The sequence below is a fragment of the Lineus longissimus genome, chromosome 18, assembly GCF_910592395.1.
Source record: "Lineus longissimus chromosome 18, tnLinLong1.2, whole genome shotgun sequence".
In the NCBI taxonomy this organism is placed as follows: domain Eukaryota; kingdom Metazoa; phylum Nemertea; class Pilidiophora; order Heteronemertea; family Lineidae; genus Lineus; species Lineus longissimus.
The window spans coordinates 10,980,261-10,999,233 of record NC_088325.1 but is presented as its reverse complement, the minus strand read 5'-3'; the positions used below and the strand labels follow the sequence as shown (position 1 = coordinate 10,999,233).

Here is an 18,973-nt window from a genome sequence, read left to right as displayed (position 1 = left end):
AGAAAATGTCACAATGGGTTCAAACTCGAATGGACCCCTGCAAGCACCTCTCTCATTCTCCACAGTGACCACACAAGTTACATGATTGTCCAAACATCTGCCCAGTGCAAACTTCTATGCCTCAGCCACTTGGATTTTGAATGCAAGTCGTTCCGATTCTCCGCACCAAACTGCTATTTGAGCAGAGCAAGAAAGTCAGAAGTTCCTTCTAGAAGAATTGGTGAAGAGGACGGTTATATGTATTATGAATGGTACTGCACACGTAAGTTTTGAAGAGGACGAAGGTTTGGCCAAAGACACCACCATTTTGGCTGGAACTTGAACTGCTAAAGCAATTAAAACTCCTTCAAAACGAACTGAACTCTCTGTTTTCCAGAAAACAGCCTGTTTTAACTAAGCTTGGCTTTCAGTTCAATTTGGAGGTGTTTTGTATAAAGTGCTTCTAATTCTGCACTGCAGCTGCGCTCATCCTGAACCGCGTGGTCTTATACTCCCTTTAAACGAAACCGGGTATATTTAAATCTTTAAACGATGCTTGGTGGCTTGACTCTGCGCAGAAGATACCGTAGTTTCATGAAAATAACACCACTTCGGGATATTCAAGGCCCGGCCTCTTCTCTCGAGTCTATTCACCAGAGGTAACCAATGAGTGACTTCGCTGGCCCTTGTGATGGCTCAGCCGAGCTGTCACGGTTACGCTAAACCACTTATTACCGCAGCCCTTTTGATTCGAAGTGTTGTGGGCCTATACTGGTCGATGAGTGCGCATGTGGAATGACGTAAAGGGTAAGGCCACTCGCCGACCGTTTATACAGGTTGTCTCATAAAACTGAAGCACCATTTAGATTGATCCAAACCCCCCAAAACAAAAAAGTCCTTATTGAAACTCTGAAGGAAAATCTACGAATGCTTGCATTAGTAAAGCAAAGTGAGATTCAGGCAATGATAGTAGTCACGAAATTCCGAAGAAAAACGAGGAGCTCATCCTCTGTTTTTCTACAACCCTCTTTTTTTATTTAGACTCCCTAGGCCTACGTGGGAGAAAACAGAATCGAAGTTTCTAGGATTTGTGGTTTTCTTGTGTAATTCTAGGGCCTCTTAGGCCTATAAATGAAGCCCCACTGAGGGTACCCACATTGCAGACAACCTGTGCGACAATGGATGCTGTAGAGCTGCTGAGAAAACGACGCCGGCGCTACACCGTGAAGGAAAAACTTGCCTACCCGAGAGACCAGAAGGAGGCACTGGTGAACGGTACGGTGCGCAGTATGACAGAGTTCGCCGCCCACTATAACATCCCCTGGGAGACGTTTAGAAGGTGGAATCTCGAGGACCTCGAGCAGAAGCAAGAACAAGGGCATGGCCGGAAGAAGACGGTGATGGAGCCCCGTGATCCGTTATGGCCACAGGTTGAGGACCAGCTTTACCAATGGCTGCAGCAGATGAGAGAGCGTCGCCTCGCAGTCTCCGTTCTCGACATTCAAGATAAGGCGTTGGTAGTGTGGCAAAGCTGGTGGAATGCGTTAGCCCAAGATGTCAGAGAAGGGATTCAGCATTGTCGCCCTCAGATATGGGATTTCAACGCATCCATAGGCTGGGTGGAGTGCTTGATGAAGAGACGCCACGTGTCCCTACGGAAGGTGACCAAGAATACAACGACCGTCCCCGCTGATGCTGCTGCAAGGATCCAGACCTTCCGAGATGCGGTTACTGGGAGCATCGATCGTCTTGATATACAGATGCGGTTCTTCTTTAACATGGACCAAACCTTTGTCCTGTTTGATATGAGAACCATGTACACGGCCAACACCACGGGGGAGAAGGCCATAGACGTCCGATCATCCAGGTCCAATACCAAGCTGGGAGACACCGTCACCCTCTGCATCGCAGCCTCTGGAGCAAAGTTGCCGGCGCACATCACCTTCCCCAGAAGAGGTTTCGTCCGGGTGCTTGCAGCCCTCCAAGACAACCCACCAGCAGATGTAAAGATTACCCAGTCGGAAACTGGTTGGATGAGGGAGGAAACGGCGCACCACTGGTTAGATGAAGTCCTATCACCCCACGTCACCGACAACGAAGCCGACCAGTTCCTGTTAATCGTCGATCATTATCGGGTCCACCGGACAGAGAACTTCCGGACGAGTCCGCGACATGAGAGGCAGCCTGGATTACGTACCTGCTGGTTGCACATCCTTCGTACAACCGTCAGACGTTGCAGTCATGAAGTCCTTCAAATGTCACGTACGGCGACAATGGAAATCGTGGAAGAAGGACCACACGGACGAACGAGGAGACTGCCTTCACATCGGCCTAAGAGACGTGACCAACATCATCAGAGATGCCTGGGATGGTGTTGATGAGGACGTTATCGTCAACTGATTTGAAGCATCGTTTCGACCAAGGCCAATCGAAGCTGGACCACATGCTATCTTGGAGGAAGAAGAGGAGACTGCCGTGGATGGACCAGAGTTCGTGAATGTTGTTCGAGGAGGACATTGTGATGGACTAGAACTAGATTTGACTGTGGGTGTTGTGAATGATTGTGGGTACGATTCTGAACGCTGGACAATCTAATAATGTGTATCTTTAGGTTTGAAAAAAAATTGAATCCGGATTTGCATCGTTTTTTTTTATTCCTTCACTGATCACTTCGGACAAGACTGTACATCAGAGGGATGTTCGGTTTTGTCTCCAGATATGTGACGGACAACTTCTCATTCTTACCAATTTCGCACTGCAAAGTATCTTTGAAAGCCCGAAGCTGGTAAGGGATGATAAGACCCGAAGACATGCTCCATTACCTCCCTGAGCAGTGCCTCACTTTGAAAGGGCAGGTCAGTCCCTAAAACCAGCAGAAGCCAATATGTCAGTTGGACTTTTTTCATGGACACCCTGTACACTATCAGCCATTAGCACTGGGACACCCTTTACACTACCAATGATGATTAGTTGAAAATGTTCTGGGACACTCAGTATACAATGTCCGAAGGCCCGATCCATTATCCCATTCATAGGAGACCTACGAATCGGTTTCAACAACCCAAACAATAAGGATTGGACTCGAAACTGAAGTATATTGGATATGAGGCATGGACAACCCTCTCTGGAATCCCAGCCAATGATCGGCCTTCTCAACAGCTCTGTTCGCCACCCTATGAGTCAGGGGCGGCGACACCGGCTGTTAATGAAGTGGTGTTATTTTCATGAAACTACAGTATACATGTCTAAAAAGAAATTCACCTTTTGTATATTTTCTATAGAGGCTAGGCCTTAAGCAGACTTTGGCGAAATGGGAAGACACCCGATCACCACCGCTGACAGATTATGTGTACTTGTTGGTAATTCATGGTTGTTTTCCCGCAAAATAATCCAAACACAGATCGGGCATTGATAATACTTGTGATAAGCTCCCAAACTGACTTCCTCGACAAGGGGTCAGCCCGAGTTATCGGGGAAAACCAATACATCATAGCTCTTGGTTTCATTTTAGGGCTCGATCCCTTGAATCCATGTCCAGCAAATACACGCATGTTATGGGCGCTGATTACTGGTTGGCCGCATATAATGGTGGAGTTGCCTGCTATAAAGGTCTTCACAACATCGTTGACAAATTGTAAAAAGGAGTGTCTTTCTCTGCACGATAATTGCACGTGAGTCATTTTGCTTTGTTCACAAATAGTCTACAATGTCATTCTAATCTTTTAATTTTGGGTAGGTTTCCCACAAATGATGTACACGCGTGGATTTAAACTAGGTCAAGTGTTACATCGTCTGGGGACTTAACGGCTATGACTCTATTTGTTGCATACTCTTGATCCGTACTTTTAATTGGGAACAACATTTTCGAAAACATGACAGCCCTTTCTTATTTTTCCTATTCTTGCATCAATTAATAAAGCATATAGGAAGGACTTTTTGTCAGAACAGTTGTGATTGTTCCGTGTTGTGCGTTATCATTATACGTAGTAGTCTCCAAAATGGCCAATGTGAACAGCACTTCTTTTTTAGAAACACGTGACACACTGCTACCATAGTTTCGGCTTCATGCTGTATATGCTCTGGGTACAAATTGTAGAGTCATTAATTGTCGATTACGTCAAAAGGTCAGAGGAGTGACTTTTTTTCGAATCTCTACCGTCTTCGGCCCAAAATATTCCATTTTTTGTTGCTTCGTCTTGCTAGTTATCTGAACTTAAACTCTGAGTGGAAAATATTTAATTGATCCGTTGTAATGATAACATTTTTGCCACAAAATCGTTCTAAAATTTTTTTTTCATGCGGTGAAGTGGCATGGTCACTTTTCACAAACGGCAGTCCAAATGAAAGGCATATCTAATAAATATAGAATTTGCCTAGTCCTAACTTTCCTCATGTATTTATTTGTACTTAATAGACTGTACCGGAGGCGCCTGCGCATCTTAAGACAACAAAGCCGATGTTACCTCTTTTTAAAATTTTCAGGTACATAAGATTTGAATCGAGGACAGCATTTTGTCGCCTGCTAAAAATCGGAAATTATCGGCTCAGTCCAGTCTCCGGGAATCAGATAACTTTGAAGTGGATCTGCAAAGGTAAGGTAGTGTACATTGAGGTTCAAAGTGTCAAATAGCCTACTTCTATGAACACATGTGACAAATATGTATAAAATACAGTTTGAAGGATGAAATTGGGAAAGAATGCCGTCGCAGTTTAATTCGTGTTTCTCGAGGAGACGTATGAAAGCATGTATATTGAAGGTTCAAGCCACATAATGCACAACTCATCCAACACGTTTTTTGTTTATGCAGCCGCTGCAGAATAAGTACACTCGGACCCAGCTGGTCTTTGATGATCTAAATTGAGTGCAAGTAGCAATATGATACGCCCACCGCATCAGTAGGGATATAATTGAGGGATAACGGTCTTCTATGATTTTTTATAAATGCACTAAATCTGATGACTGTCCGATTTGAATTGGTGAATACACATTTTAATCATGAAATATGAGTTCCTTTCATATTTTATATTTCAGCGGAAAGATCCAAATTTCCGTCACATATTCCAAATCCTTTCATTGGCAAATGTCCTGTAGGCACTACCTTTCGCTACATCATCGAATTCAATACTGCACGAACTCAAATGGGTTACAAAACGATCACAAATATCGGAAGGGAATATTATACCTGTTTGTGGCTATGTAGTCAAGAGAGATGTCGGTCCGTAGTTTATTACGAAAAATTGCGGGTGTGTATCCTATATCGAGACGACAGAAAAACTGGCAAGGTTAACTTAGCTAAGAGGGGTGATACTTCTTATACTGAATGGGAGTGCATTGGTAAGTTAACATTCAGAAATATATGAAACTCGGTATTTTGATATGTGGTCTAAAGCCCATCATAATTATATAAAACGTTTTATCTGCACCGTTTTTAGCATAGGGGTACTAACGACTGAAATTTGTTAACATTCCTTTAAATTTTATGTAACTTTGTTTTGCGAACGAATACGATTTTTCCATTCTAGTGACTATGGTAACGAAATGTTTTTGGCATTATTTTGTTGATGAACATTGATGTAAAGGATTTGAAGCGAGTCATTGTCCGCTTTCTGCAGTTTACTTCTCGACCAATCTACAATATCAATCCAACTTGAAAGCAATACAGCCAGTAGTTTACACCCAAACAATGCAGACACTGACATCTTTTACGAATGAACTATTATAGTCAAGTCTCATTTTGTGTGCCATTAAAACGAAATTAAGGTGAATGCTCGCAAGTTAAAATGACAATGATTAAAAACAGTTTTCACTATCATCCAATATTCTGGAAGAAATTTCGCTTTGAAAGACAATTTTCTTAACCTGAACTTTTTCCTAACCTGAACTCGCGGCATGCGGCCTCAATCACATTTTGCTCAGGTAACGCCTTTATATGGAGGTTTCGCAACCCTTACGAACAAAGTGCGAAGGTCTGCTCCTTCGCAAACTCATTAACGCGACACTCATTAACTGGCTTTGATTCTTTGGCATATTTGGTGAAAGAGGATTCAAGAAACTCTGTAAAAAATAGTCAAAGAGGTACATACACATTTCGTTCTTCGTCGTTCATAGCTCGTGGCTGATAAACCTGAATTGTATATCATAAATCTTGAAACGAATCGATTAAATATGTCACTGTCTCATTTAGCAGTTTTCTCATCTTTTTTTTCAAGGTGAATACGCTTGCATTTACCCAAGGACTCTTTCCTGGTTGGCCGAGACGATAGGGACAAGAGAAATAAACTCCTACCGTCGCGATATACACCTCCGCAACATCTCATCAACCGCAGAGACTTGTAGGAAGCTATGTCTTCAGGAGAAATCGTTTACTTGCGTCATGTTGGCGTATAATTCGACAAGCTGCTTCTTGTTCGAATGGTAATTAAAGCAAAACTTCTCAATTAATTTGCTTGTTTCATACAGAGCGCTTCGCTTCGCATGACGAGTAGATGAAAATCCTATGACAGGTATGAGGGGTGCAAACTTTTGTATGCCAATAGACCCTTAAAGATGTTTTTCAAAAGCTCATAAAATATTCATTTCTAAGCGAGTGCGTATTGTGTGTTGTATATGACTTGCGCTATATAAAATCTCGAGTAGTGGATGCGGTGTGGGGTAGATGGAGACACAATATGTATTTTATCTGGCCTAATAGCTTTTATTTGTTGTGGTGTAGGTATGCCGACATCACAAACAATCCATCAAAAACAAACGTCATATTCGAAAAGAGGCGATGCAAATCATCTATTCCACATTCTCCAGGTTCGTAAGAGTGTGCATTTTAAAAGAGTAGAACATTTGTCCCACTGCAAAAATAACATATGATAAAATATTGTGTGACCTATGATAAAAACGTCATGCGTGTAATCCTTAGTTATTGCTATAATAATGCTTTGGATGATCCAGCAGAGGGTACGAGTCAAATATTATAAAGAACAAATAACAGTCAGGATTTCTGATATGAATGTTATGCGTGTAGTATCTATGTTGACATAGCCACTATTCATCCAAAACAAGAATCAGATACATGTGATATTTTTAAAAATCGCTTTGATAGTCTAACGCAGTCATTGCATTTTTCGAAAAAAATCGTCTCTTCTTCCAGGCATAGAATGCCCTGAGAACCAAATCTTAACCTGGACACTGTACAACTACACCGGGATAAGGTACAACAACGACATCATCAAGGATTTAGTCGAAGGTTTCAACGATTGCTTGAAAATGTGCATAAAGGCACAAAAAATCAACTGCAGGTCGATTGAATATGGAGGTAAAAAAAAATGCCACCTGTCCGAGAGGAACCTGAAAATGGTAGCAGATTCTGACGTCATAAACCAGGCCACAAGGTATGCAGAATGGTCGTGTAAACATCCTGCCCGTGCCAGCAATGAAGAATCTGCGAATATGCCTGACGACAAAGCAACAGAAACCGAAGAGAACAAAAGTGCGAATTCAAGTGAAGATGTTACCAGCTCCACCTATAACCCAACGGACAGTACACATACCGACGATGTTCATGATGGTGACAGCAGTGCCATTGACGTGGTGGAAAACAACATCACATCTTCCATTGAAATCGTCACTTCTAATACTACCACCGGGACGAGTGCGGAGAAGATTACCCGCGACGCTGTTGGTGAGTATTTACAAAGGGGACACACAGGTGTCTTGAGTCATCCTTGAAAATAACATGGCTGACCGATTACTTAAAAAGAAATTAATCACTATTTGTTTCGTTAAGATTTTCATTATAACTTTGGAGTAACTAGACTGAAGTTATAACTTAGCGTTGACCGAATGAGCAATAAAACTCGCGATTGTAGCATAAGTCTTCCGTCATTTAACCTGGAATCTGAGACATCGATGTGGTGAACGATCATATTTAAAGGTCTAGGTCTTTCTGGCTATATATTTCCCTGGACGAAGATAGAATGATCAGGTAGGTGCCAGGCTAAGTGGAGTTTATTCGCCCCGCAGGAAGGGTCCAGTGTATGGCAGCAGTTAAGTTATCCAGGCTGATGACTACTAGCTAATACGCAGGTAAGTAAGCACTGAACTGGCCAATGGTACAGGCCGATGATTGCTAAATGAATGCTGTCGGTCTGTATGTATGTGAATGAGCTCATTGTCACTATCTCGTGACCTCCATCGCTTGCTGATATTGTTGTTAGAGATGAACACGGTTTATGCAGGTCCAGGTTGGCGTGTCCGGCCCAACATGACGGTTTAATCGCTCGATCATGTCTATCACCCTGCTGTTAATGTACGATCCATACTAAGCAACGCAGGAGGACACTTGTTTATCGATTTTAAAGGCAAACCATTGACAGATCCGATAAAGGAGTTTGGGTTCCGGTGGTCTGCAATGTACTGTGAGACAATGAAAATTAATGAAGTGATTTGCATGAATTAATACAATATAAAGAGCAAACCTACCGATCAAAATTGGGTGAGATCTAGCATGAAAAAGAAGAAGGAATATAAAAAGACGATATTAAAAGTTTTTTATTGTTGTACAGAGTAGTGCAGTAAAGTGTTCAAAACTGTATATAGCAATGATCAAAGTGTTAACACAACAAAACAATTCAGCAAGTCTAGATGATGTCGGACATTTTCCTTTTGCAATCGATTCAAATACTGGTTCGTCGAAAATATATCATACTGTATTTCATGTACCAACACATCAACGTCGCAGATGTACCAATCTGTTCAGAAACCTGATTATGCACATTTTGATTTTTTAAATTGCAGGCTTAATACAGGTTGACTTGAAAACTCTGATATCGTTATATCTCTACCACAGTGAAATACTACATCAGTCTACATGTATGCTATCTTACGTATCCACTAAAGGACCTATCCTATTGCAATATTTCTAAACATAAATTGTATCACAGCTCATAAACAAAAAAGTCAGAAAACCCCAAAAAATGTGTTTAAACAGGAAGGGCATTGATGAAGACCGATGTCCGATTCGGTGACTGAAGCCATTCATGTGATGACCGTCACATTGGTATCAATTTTTCACAGATGCATAAATGATGGCAAATATTTCGGAGTATTGAGCATACAATCTCGACTGATGTTTCTAGTACATATAAAATAGGAACAGCTAAACTAGCCTATTTTTTATCAACACGAGTAAGAGACCATAAGGCACCATCGTCAGTGATATATTCTGGTTTATCTCACATTCATATTGGTTCTGCACTTCTATGCTTTATACGTGTATGTCACCAGCATTTTGGCATTTGGGTTAATGGTAGCTAATTACGTGAAGCGGATATCAACAAGTCCCATCGCTTTTTTTGCAAAGAAATGACATTTTATACAATGGATTTTGTCGGCTTCAAAAATCTACAATCGACTGGCCACGTAACTCTTGTTCTCGTGTGAGGCGCCTTCGCCTTGATGATATCCAACGTCGGATGTCGATTGGACTAAAGGTTCCCTAATCTTTATAGTAGGGTCCACCTCTCCCAGTTTGTAGTGTGGGCCTGTCTTCTCCACCTTACCGAAACACAGTCTGCAATCAAAGAAATCGTTTCAGGGGTGAATTTGCTGATTGCAAGATATCTGGATTGAATGTAGAGACATAAGAAAAATAGTTTTGATAAATTGGAAATACCGTTAAAATAATTCGACGAAGCTTGCTTATGCATGTGTGGTATAGATTGTATAAAGTCACCATCGATTTCACTGATAAATCGTAAGTTTAATACATGAGTATTAGTCACCAGCAGATAATATGGCTCCAACTGTTGTACAGCAGTAAGTAATCTACATAAGAGCATGATCATAATCAGCAGATGATTATAAGGATTACTTACACGAAAAGTAGCGATGCTATGACGATTATTCCAATGACAGCCATCAATCCAATAGGGATTGCATTGTACAAAATGTAGTGTAATCGTTTTTTCTCATACCCTGTTTTGAGTTGGAATGGGTGGTCTTGACAGTCCAGTCTCATGGTAACTTGAACTGAAATGAAATGAACATGTACACGGGCTTATGACAGATGATGACAAGAAGAAAGTAAAAAACCATTGTGTGGACCAGCGACAAATTATTGTTGCTAGCAGCAAAATGTGTGTCGCGCCAACAGAACCAGTACTGATTTCAACATGCAAACGAAAATCAACATATTGTTTTTAATCATTGGGCAAGGAAAATTTAAATTGTCTGGTATTGGATTTACCACAGAGTGGCGATTAAGACTTACAATGACGTAGTTTATCACCAATAAAGGAGAAGAGAAGTTAAATAATCTACCAGAGGTCCCATACACACAACTAACTTTATAGTTGGTGATTGGTGTCCACTCCAACATGATCGGCTGGGGGGCAAACCTATTATCGTCATAGTCGATATTAATATTTTAATTGGTTTTAGTTTGTAAGAATAAAAATGCTTACAAACTAAATCCAATTGTTCAGCGTGACTTCATCAGACCGCTAGCAGTAAAAAAGCAACAACAAAACAAAAATCACTTACTTTTGCTTTCATTCCATACATCCATGCGCTCGCTCTCAACTTCGATCAGGAATTCACCCGATCCACCTTTCACTGATCGAAAACTTAGCGTCAGATCTTTTAAATTAGTTGTGAGGTCAGTGACATCTTGGGCTTCCTCAGATGTGATGTTTTTTCTTCCCGTGCTGTTGTTCCAATCATACCAATTCAATGCTAAAACATCGCGCCTTTCCGTCTCAAACTTCTTTACGATTACTGAGAAGCCGTACGATTCGACTGTGAACATTCGACAATGGCAAGATTCTCCGGCAGAGAATGAAAATGATTCGGGGTATCCAGGATTGTTAAGAGAAAAGGGTGTTTCAAGGATCATGCTGATATTACTGCAGGCATTTTTCAGGTCGAAAGGCGTATCCTGGCACTTTAAATTGATCTGTTCTTTCTCTGAAATCAAAATAATATCATTTCGAGTGATTTCAAAGTTCCTTATTCTAAAGACGATGATACAACCAGCAGAGAGAGGGAGCTTTTGTTCGTGTGGCCCCCGAAACGTTAACGCGAACGCCTATCCCATTGTTCGACCTCCCGATTGCGATGTCGAAGAGTCAGAGGGATAGACAGTCGCGCTGGCGTTTCGGGAGATTTGCGAAAACTTGCTAATTCCTCTCGCTCTTAAACGTGTTAAAAACGCCTTTAAAACACTGTCCTTGCATGCGTCGCTGCAATTGGAATATAAATCTTGGAGAGGTCCCACCATGCGCCCGCGTAAATTACAAAGATTGTTTTGTCGCTTTATTCAAGTAGATAGAGGCTTGAAATAAAGTTGAGAGAGTCTGCTTGCATAAAGGTTTTGATGTAAAATTCCCTCGAGCCTCTTGTTATATAGCCTACTTACGATCACCAATAACTCCGAGCAACATTGTACCAGAACCAGCTTTTGCTGGCGTGAAGCTCAGCGTCAAATCTCGCAGGTGCTCCAGTGTGATGTTCGCGTTTTTTCCTGCCTCGGAAACCACTTTTGTCCGTAATCCCCTATTCCATTTCACGGCCAATACATCCTTCGTGGAAGTACTAAAATTCTTCGCGGAAAAAGAGAAGGATTTTCTTTCTTGAATGGACATGTGGCAATGACATGACTGCCCGGCAGAGAAGGAAGCTGTATTAGGATATCCCGGGAAACCGATGTTAAATGGTGTCATCAGGGACTCGCTTATATTAGCACAGATATCTGAAATTAGGATTTGTATCACCGGAATTAGCTCGCAATCATACTTCGGCACCATTTTATTATTTTAAGTAAGCAAATGATAGGCTTGCGAAAATTCATCCAAGGGCCCCATGCACATTGACCAAGTCGAAAATGACTAACATGACTAAACCACCACCCCGATCCTGGGCCTCAGGAACCTGTATCCGACCCGTCTGTCTTGAAGGCATATCTCATAGAGCAGACTGAACCACTGCTATCACCAATATAATGCGCCTGCAATGCTGCATCTTAACGAGCGTTCAGCTTGTCAGAATCCCCCTGCTACAATTTCCTCTTTTGCATTATATGTTAGAATAAAACTTTGTTGGTCAGGGCTTATGACATCTCCTCAAGTTTTTCATTCCCATCTATGTATTTATAGTTTCAAAGTCTGACATGTCTGAACTACATATTTAAATGTTAGTACTCCTTATTTCACAAGTTTTTGCAGTTTCTACTGCCATTTATTCCTTTATTGTTACTAACAAATAAAATATACCACTACATGATTGTTCAAACGCCCCAAACTGTTCTTGCAACATATGAACCTCATACAGAGCCAATGCACTGCACCAGATATCACATAACTTCATCGACTGTTTTTTTTTGCTTCAACATTGCGTCATCGAACACTATCTGCTCAGCATTCGCTGACCAAGATAATAAAACGTGAGCACCGGCGCCTTTATTTGTTCTATAGCCCTTGTTAGTTTCAGTAGGGTCGTACTTGACGACGCATATACATCAAATAGATAATAAAACTTACCATTTAATAATACTGATGAGGAAGGTACTGCAAACGCCAGAATTAAAACACCCAGGCTGGTATGATGTAACTCCATGTTGGAATAGTGTATCAGACTACTAGAGTGATATCCCCGCGGCCGGGCGAGATTCAAGGTAAATGTTGTCAAAACCTGAACTATACGTTTCCAAAATAGTTCAAGCTACAGGCCGAAGTGTGGCTAGATCACTTGTATCGAATCCAAAAGAAAGCAGGCGGTTCAGTCAACAAGGTGCCATCTTGCCAGTCGTGTTATGATAGTAGTGGGGCCGACTTACAATTACTTTTAACACATTGAAGTGTCTTCCTTACATTTATATATAGCTAATGCGGACGAATTGGGCCTGCTGAATACGTGTACACATCATCATACGATGCATTAATCAAACGTGTGCCTTTAGAAATCTCATGTCACAAATCGTGGCCGTGCTTCTCATTTCCATGGCCGAACGGAGAAGCACAATACCTATCTTCTGACGCATAATCAATCTTATCATATATCATTAGTCTATTGGCCTTATTTCTCAACAAAATGATACATGATCTTTGCATTGCTCTCCACGATTCCATCAATGAGATTGGCAAATCTAAACTGGCTGACCGTGTTTCGTCTGAGTAAACTTAAATCTTGTTCAATACATTTGCCATAGACATTTTTTAACTTGTTTGTTTGGATACGACCAACTCCATTTACTGATCGATGCCCCTAGATCCTGTTTTAGTTCTTTGAATCATCAACACCAGAAGTTGACACCATATATCTTGTATCCAGATACGCTTTGGCATGAATGAGTACATTGCAAAATATGTTCTTCAACGCGTAACCGTCTGCAAAATCTAGAAATTTGGCCCTTTGCACTGATTCAAAGTAACGCTGCCATGTCAAAGAGTCACTGTGAGTGTGCAAGAAATTGGTCATGCTCGCAAAACTATTCCCTCGCAAGAGTCTTTGTACCGTTTTTTTTAGCTAGAATGCCATTTAAATATGGCCATGTTTCTACAACAGATACAGATGCAATGTAGCCAGCTCGGCGCATCGATCTTAATTCATAAAAATATACTGCCGCGAAAGAGTCTATCATTCGGAGTGTGTTATGTTTTACAGTATCATTTTAACTGATCGTGTGGAAAGTTCGATTGAGTTTAGTACCACTTGCTTCATTCTTATTTACATATTCCATATGCCGAGGTCTGCAGCAATTTTAGGCCAAGGACATCTCTTGTAATCCAGTACAATCAAAGTAAAGCAACTTGCCTAAAGTTCTAATTAGTTCGTTGTCCACGTTTTGCATTGGACCCACGGTTATTAATCGGATCTCATGTCTCATAACTAGCACTACGTATACACAACAAGATTTGTCATGCCTGATAGTTACGTTTTTTTTCATTTGGTGGTTGAAATCCCATTACGTTTATTAGGGCATGACTATTTCACGATTGAAATTCCTAGGGCGATGTTGGCATTTGAGATTGAATGGCATAAATAGGGCAAAACACAAGTTTGAAGAGGATGTTGTGCGTTCGTTTGTGATTACCGTATGCACATGTTCAATTGGTAGCCAACGTTTGCAGGTTGCAACAATCGATCCGATGAGAACGATCCACATTCATTCTGCTCCCCGACGAAACACAGGATTGGAAAACATGGGCACCAAACAATTCATAAACTAGACCGATTTTGCTCCATTTTACAATAAGATAACCGATAACAAAATGTATTTCCCCCTAGAGATTTTATTTCTGGGGTGTGCTCCATAAAATACTACTCAATGGTGTGGATAGACCGGTTCTTGTGCAATACTAATGGTTAGGGCTTTCGTTTCTGGGATGTGCTCCATAAAAGACTACTCCAAGGTGTGGATAGACCGGTTCTTGTGCAATACTAACGGTTAGGGCTTTCATTTTTGGGATGTGCTCCATAAAAGACTACTCCAAGGTGTGGATAGACCGGTATTTGAACAATGCTAACAGAGCTTTCATTTCTGGGATGTGCTCCATAAAAGACTACTCCAAGGTGTGGATAGACCGGTTCTTGTGCAATGCTAACGGTTAGAGCCTTCATTTCTGGGATGTACTCCATAAAAGACTACTCCAAGGTGTGGATAGACCGGTATTTGAACAATGCTAACAGTTAGAGCTTTCATTTCTGGGATGTGCTCCATAAAAGACTACTCCAATGTGTGGATAGAACGGTTCTTGTGCAATGCTAACGGTTAGAGCTTTCATTTCTGGGATGTGCCCCTTAGGGATAGACGACAGTCCGGGATTGTGTTAAAGTTGCAAGAGCGTCGCCACCTGTTACATCACCCGGATGCAACTGACATTTTTATTTTTGCACGTATTAATTGCCAGATGGTTTTGGGCATGGCTTGCGCATTTCAGGTACAGAAGCGGTAACATTCCTTCCTAGTTAAACTAATCATTGCTGCTAAAGTGATTTTTCTACGATTCCTTTTGAGGAAGTCACGGCCGTGATAGATCTATTAATGCGACTTTATTGCGTCTAGACTAAATCTTCATTTTCTGCTTTCAGAAAATGGCACCTAAAACTGCAAAGATGCTAGGTGTTGGATTACAATTGTGATACTAATAATCACTGTATATTTGCTATTGTTCCATGACCTCTTTCACCATTTTTCCTTCACCTCATCAAATGTCAAGGTCACCAAGAAAGTGAAGCTAGAACCGGTCTGGAGCCCAAGCACCAGTCACTTTGTAAGTGATAAACCAACAAGAATTGAATATTCCGTCTACAGGGACGGATTTGCAGAAAGGATAAAAATTAAGAAAAAGGCCGGCATGAAAATACCAAAGATTATTCACCAAACATGGAAGAATTACGACGTCCCTGCTCAGTTTGCGGACTATATCAAATCTTGGCTTATACTTAATCCGGATTGGGAGTATTGGTTTTGGACTGACCGTGATGCTGACGTTTTCATCAAGCTGAGTTATCCCACGTTTTACCAGATGTACCGAGAGTACGGGCACCACATGCAACGAGCTGACGCACTACGCTATTTCGTTCTCTATGAATTCGGTGGCTGGTATGCCGACTTGGACATCCAGGTCCTTCGACCTCTCGAAGAGATATCGAGAAAACACTATTGCATGATTCCGTTAGAGCCATGGGGCCAAGCCATCGTAACGTGGAACAAAGTGCGCTTATCTTCAAATGCCATAATGGCGGCTTCCCCTCGCCACCCCTTCTTCAAGCGGGTTATTGACACGTTACCGCACCTCGCCAAGCGCCGTGGGCCAAGCCCAATGCTCTGGTCAACAGGGCCTTTCATGATCGAGGACGTTATTACCAAGTACGAATTTGAGGGTAAGCAAAGGAAATCTGGACATTTTCATAACGAGACTGTGTGGCTTGCCAACCCAGAAGTATTCCTACCTGTCGCTGATAAAACCGCTGTGATAAAATGGAAGCAGATTTGTTTGCAAAACGAACGTAGGCCGACGGAAAGACTTCGACAGGACTACTGTGGATATCTGAAAAGTACGAACTATGCAAATACCCTGCAGAAAGACGCATACACCACGCATGCTTGGTCGCACACATATTTTGGGAACAGCAATAATAAGACGAATATTTTTAAGGTCGTACCGGGCGCAAAGATTGTCAGTAATATCATTAAGACGATGTCTTCTGGTCATGATGATAGGGCATTTCAAAAAGGCAGATCATATAACTGAAGAGGCAAGCAACAGGCCAAAGAACATGTACCCTAAACGCCTGCCTTTTATGACAAATTAATCAAAAATTATGCACGCTTACGGACTGATAGTTTTTTCACTTTATATTTGCCTTATTTCCTGAGAAGACTGTATGTATATACCGTCATGAACGCTATACACTACACAATAATATATATTTGTTTACAACTAATTCCACCAGTGCTATTCAATCCATTAGGCTACCATTAAAGATTTATCAATAGTGATTAGCATGTGAGTGAACCAGTGCTTGTATGCCGTACTCTGTATACGTGCATTGGATGGAAGCGTGATCATACACAAGGTGTCGTGTGGTTAACTAGAGTAAATTCAGGCGACCATGACTTGATCTCGATACAAACGCTTGGATTTTCAGCATTAAAGTGATATGGCCTCCACCTCAGCTCAGCAGGAAATATCGTACCGCAATTCTGATTGTCATTCTACCATTGGCATTCAAGTCACCACGTACAGCTCTTATACAGGTAACAGAGGAACTTTGTAGTCCCCCATATAGATGAATTCACTTGTGACTTTCTCTTTGTAAACTATCGGATATTTATAATGAGGTACATGTAGGTCGCATGCCAAACTGTAGAACAGAAAACATTTGCGGGCATGATATTTTCGCGAAAATATTGGTGTTCCAGGATCATGACAAAACTTATATTCTCTTGGGTTGCGTTGGCTGGATTACTGGTTGTTATGGTGGTCGTCTACGAGGTCTTTCCCATTCCTGAAATTCGCTTTGGAAGAAAGAAGTCAAAGTTCCCTCCAGTGTACCAAGACAAAGATAACCCTTGGAAATTTGGAATAGACCTTTCAGACGTAAATGCAACAATTCCAAAGATAATACATCAGACATGGAAAAACGAGAAAATTCCGGACAATTTCGGAAAATTTGCGAAAACCTGGTTACAGAAAAATCCAGGTTGGGAATACTGGTTTTGGACAGACAATGACGCGGAATTTTTAGTAAAACATACATTTCCGAAATATTACGACATGTTCCGACATTATCCGTCAAATATAATGCGCGCTGACGCAATGAGGTATTTCATGTTGTACCAATATGGCGGCTTCTATGCTGACATCGATATGGTGGATTTGAAATCTTTAGAGCCTCTTTTGCATCAGCATCATTGCATCATTTCGCAGGAACCTAAATCACACTCTGTTCTGTTATGGGGTGTTGAGCGCTTGGCAAGTAATGCGTTTATGGCAGCGAGGCCGAAACACCCATTTTTTAAAGTTATTATTGAGTCCCTGCCTCTACATAAAGGCAAGATGCGACACGCCCCAATTGATACAACCGGTCCACTGTTCCTCAATCAGATGATTGATACATACACGGCACGTCATAAGTACACTATTCTCAACAGGGTAGACACTGTATATTTAGGAGACCCGGATACGTTTATGCCTAGCTACAATAGCAGAAGCTTGGGAAGTTGGTTCAAAAAATTGTGTCATAGACGAGCAGGAGGGAGGACTCGCCAAAATGTATGTAATGACCTTGAAGATAATAACTATAAAAGTAATCGACGGAGTATTTCCTATACCGATCATGTGTGGGCTCATACTTACGGTAATGCGCAACAATCAATGTCAATGGCCAGGCCTGCAAGTATATTTAAATTCGTCCCAGAGGCAAAGAGGGCGACAGACATTATGCGAAAACCGAATTCGTGACTTAAAAGATTGTTTTCATTTTGGTAAATTGTTTTCGGTTTTTTTTGTAGGTTGGAAATAGAAGTGCCACTTAATTAGGTGTTAGCTTCCTCAAAAGTTAAGAGCGGTGCAAGGAGTTGAATGTAACTGTGTATCTTTATTGATCAACAAACAATAGCTTACATTTGAAAATCACTTAGTTCTACTCTCCGATTCTCTTAATCGAGTCGAACATGCGAGTGAGTTTCTACCCTTGGAAAAACCGGATCACCTCACGCCTAAACTAAGTTCCGCTCACGCAATATAACACAAAATTTATTCCATTATTAGCAAATGCAAGCGTCCTCGTAATAGTAGCGATGAGATGATAAGTGACATACTGCTTCCAGGTGAATATCTTTACAATGTGGTTGTAAACAATTAGGCAGATAGAGTCGGGCAAGGTTAGAAGGATGAAGATTACGCTGACCGTAGTAAGCATGTACGTCACACTCGTATGCGATGCCGACTGACTTTTTTTATCTCCACCCAGCATTTGACTATACTTCCTCCGACTTTGAATGATTTTGTGAATAATCGAACAATTACAAAAACAAATGATAGAGAATGGAAAACCAGAGTATGCAAACCAGTCAATCCACTGCCAAAAGGTACTGTAGAAGAACATATGACCCTTGGCAAGGCAGACACCATGTTCATCTTTGCTAAAAATCATCAGATTATGGCAATTTAAAAGGAAAAGGAAACTGAACACCAAGACGACAACTGTGCTGGTCCATTTCTGAGTGCATATGATTCTTGCCTTCAAAGGAAATGATACCGATATGAACCGCTCCAATGTTAATAACATGACGCTCCAGTTCGCATACTGGCGAAATAGATAAGTGAAGAAAATATGTACCGGACAGGATGTCTTCGTGATTGTGCGGAGATCGATATTAAAAACGTAGGTAAAAACCGAATAAATGCGAGTCAATAGTAGAGCACTGTCTGCTAATGCAAGTGAGATCAGAAGTATTCTTGTTGATGCCTTCCCAAATCTTCTCCGTATAAGGAC

At 41.3% G+C, this 18,973-nt stretch overlaps 2 protein-coding genes across 2 annotated transcripts; one reads left to right on the top strand and one right to left on the bottom strand.

The window, feature by feature from the left end:
- Window positions 1-8,503: 8,503 nt before the first annotated feature.
- On the bottom strand, window positions 8,504-12,949 carry LOC135502514 (uncharacterized). Its single transcript, XM_064795428.1, has 5 exons — window positions 12,508-12,949; window positions 11,388-11,720; window positions 10,514-10,936; window positions 9,847-10,000; window positions 8,504-9,542 (listed from the first exon to the last, which is right to left on the bottom strand). The coding sequence occupies exons 1-5, from the start codon at window positions 12,581-12,583 to the stop codon at window positions 9,374-9,376; spliced, it is 1,155 nt and encodes a 384-aa protein (XP_064651498.1). The 5' UTR covers window positions 12,584-12,949; the 3' UTR covers window positions 8,504-9,373.
- Window positions 12,950-15,324: 2,375 nt separating this feature from the next.
- On the top strand, window positions 15,325-16,224 carry LOC135502224 (uncharacterized). The gene has a single exon (XM_064794882.1). The coding sequence runs from the start codon at window positions 15,325-15,327 to the stop codon at window positions 16,222-16,224; it is 900 nt and encodes a 299-aa protein (XP_064650952.1).
- The last annotated feature ends 2,749 nt before the right edge of the window (window positions 16,225-18,973 follow it).

Excerpts from the sequence above, each read along its gene's own strand:
- LOC135502514 (XM_064795428.1), bottom strand. The coding sequence starts at position 12,583 with ATGGAGTTACATCATACCAGCCTGGGTGTTTTAATTCTGGCGTTTGCA. Across the intron at positions 11,721-12,507 it reads CTCATCAGTATTATTAAATG|ATATCTGTGCTAATATAAGC; the intron begins GTAAGTTTTATT and ends TCCTAATTTCAG. Across the intron at positions 10,937-11,387 it reads GCTCGGAGTTATTGGTGATC|AGAAAGAACAGATCAATTTA; the intron begins GTAAGTAGGCTA and ends TTTTGATTTCAG.
- LOC135502224 (XM_064794882.1), top strand. The coding sequence starts at position 15,325 with ATGAAAATACCAAAGATTATTCACCAAACATGGAAGAATTACGACGTC.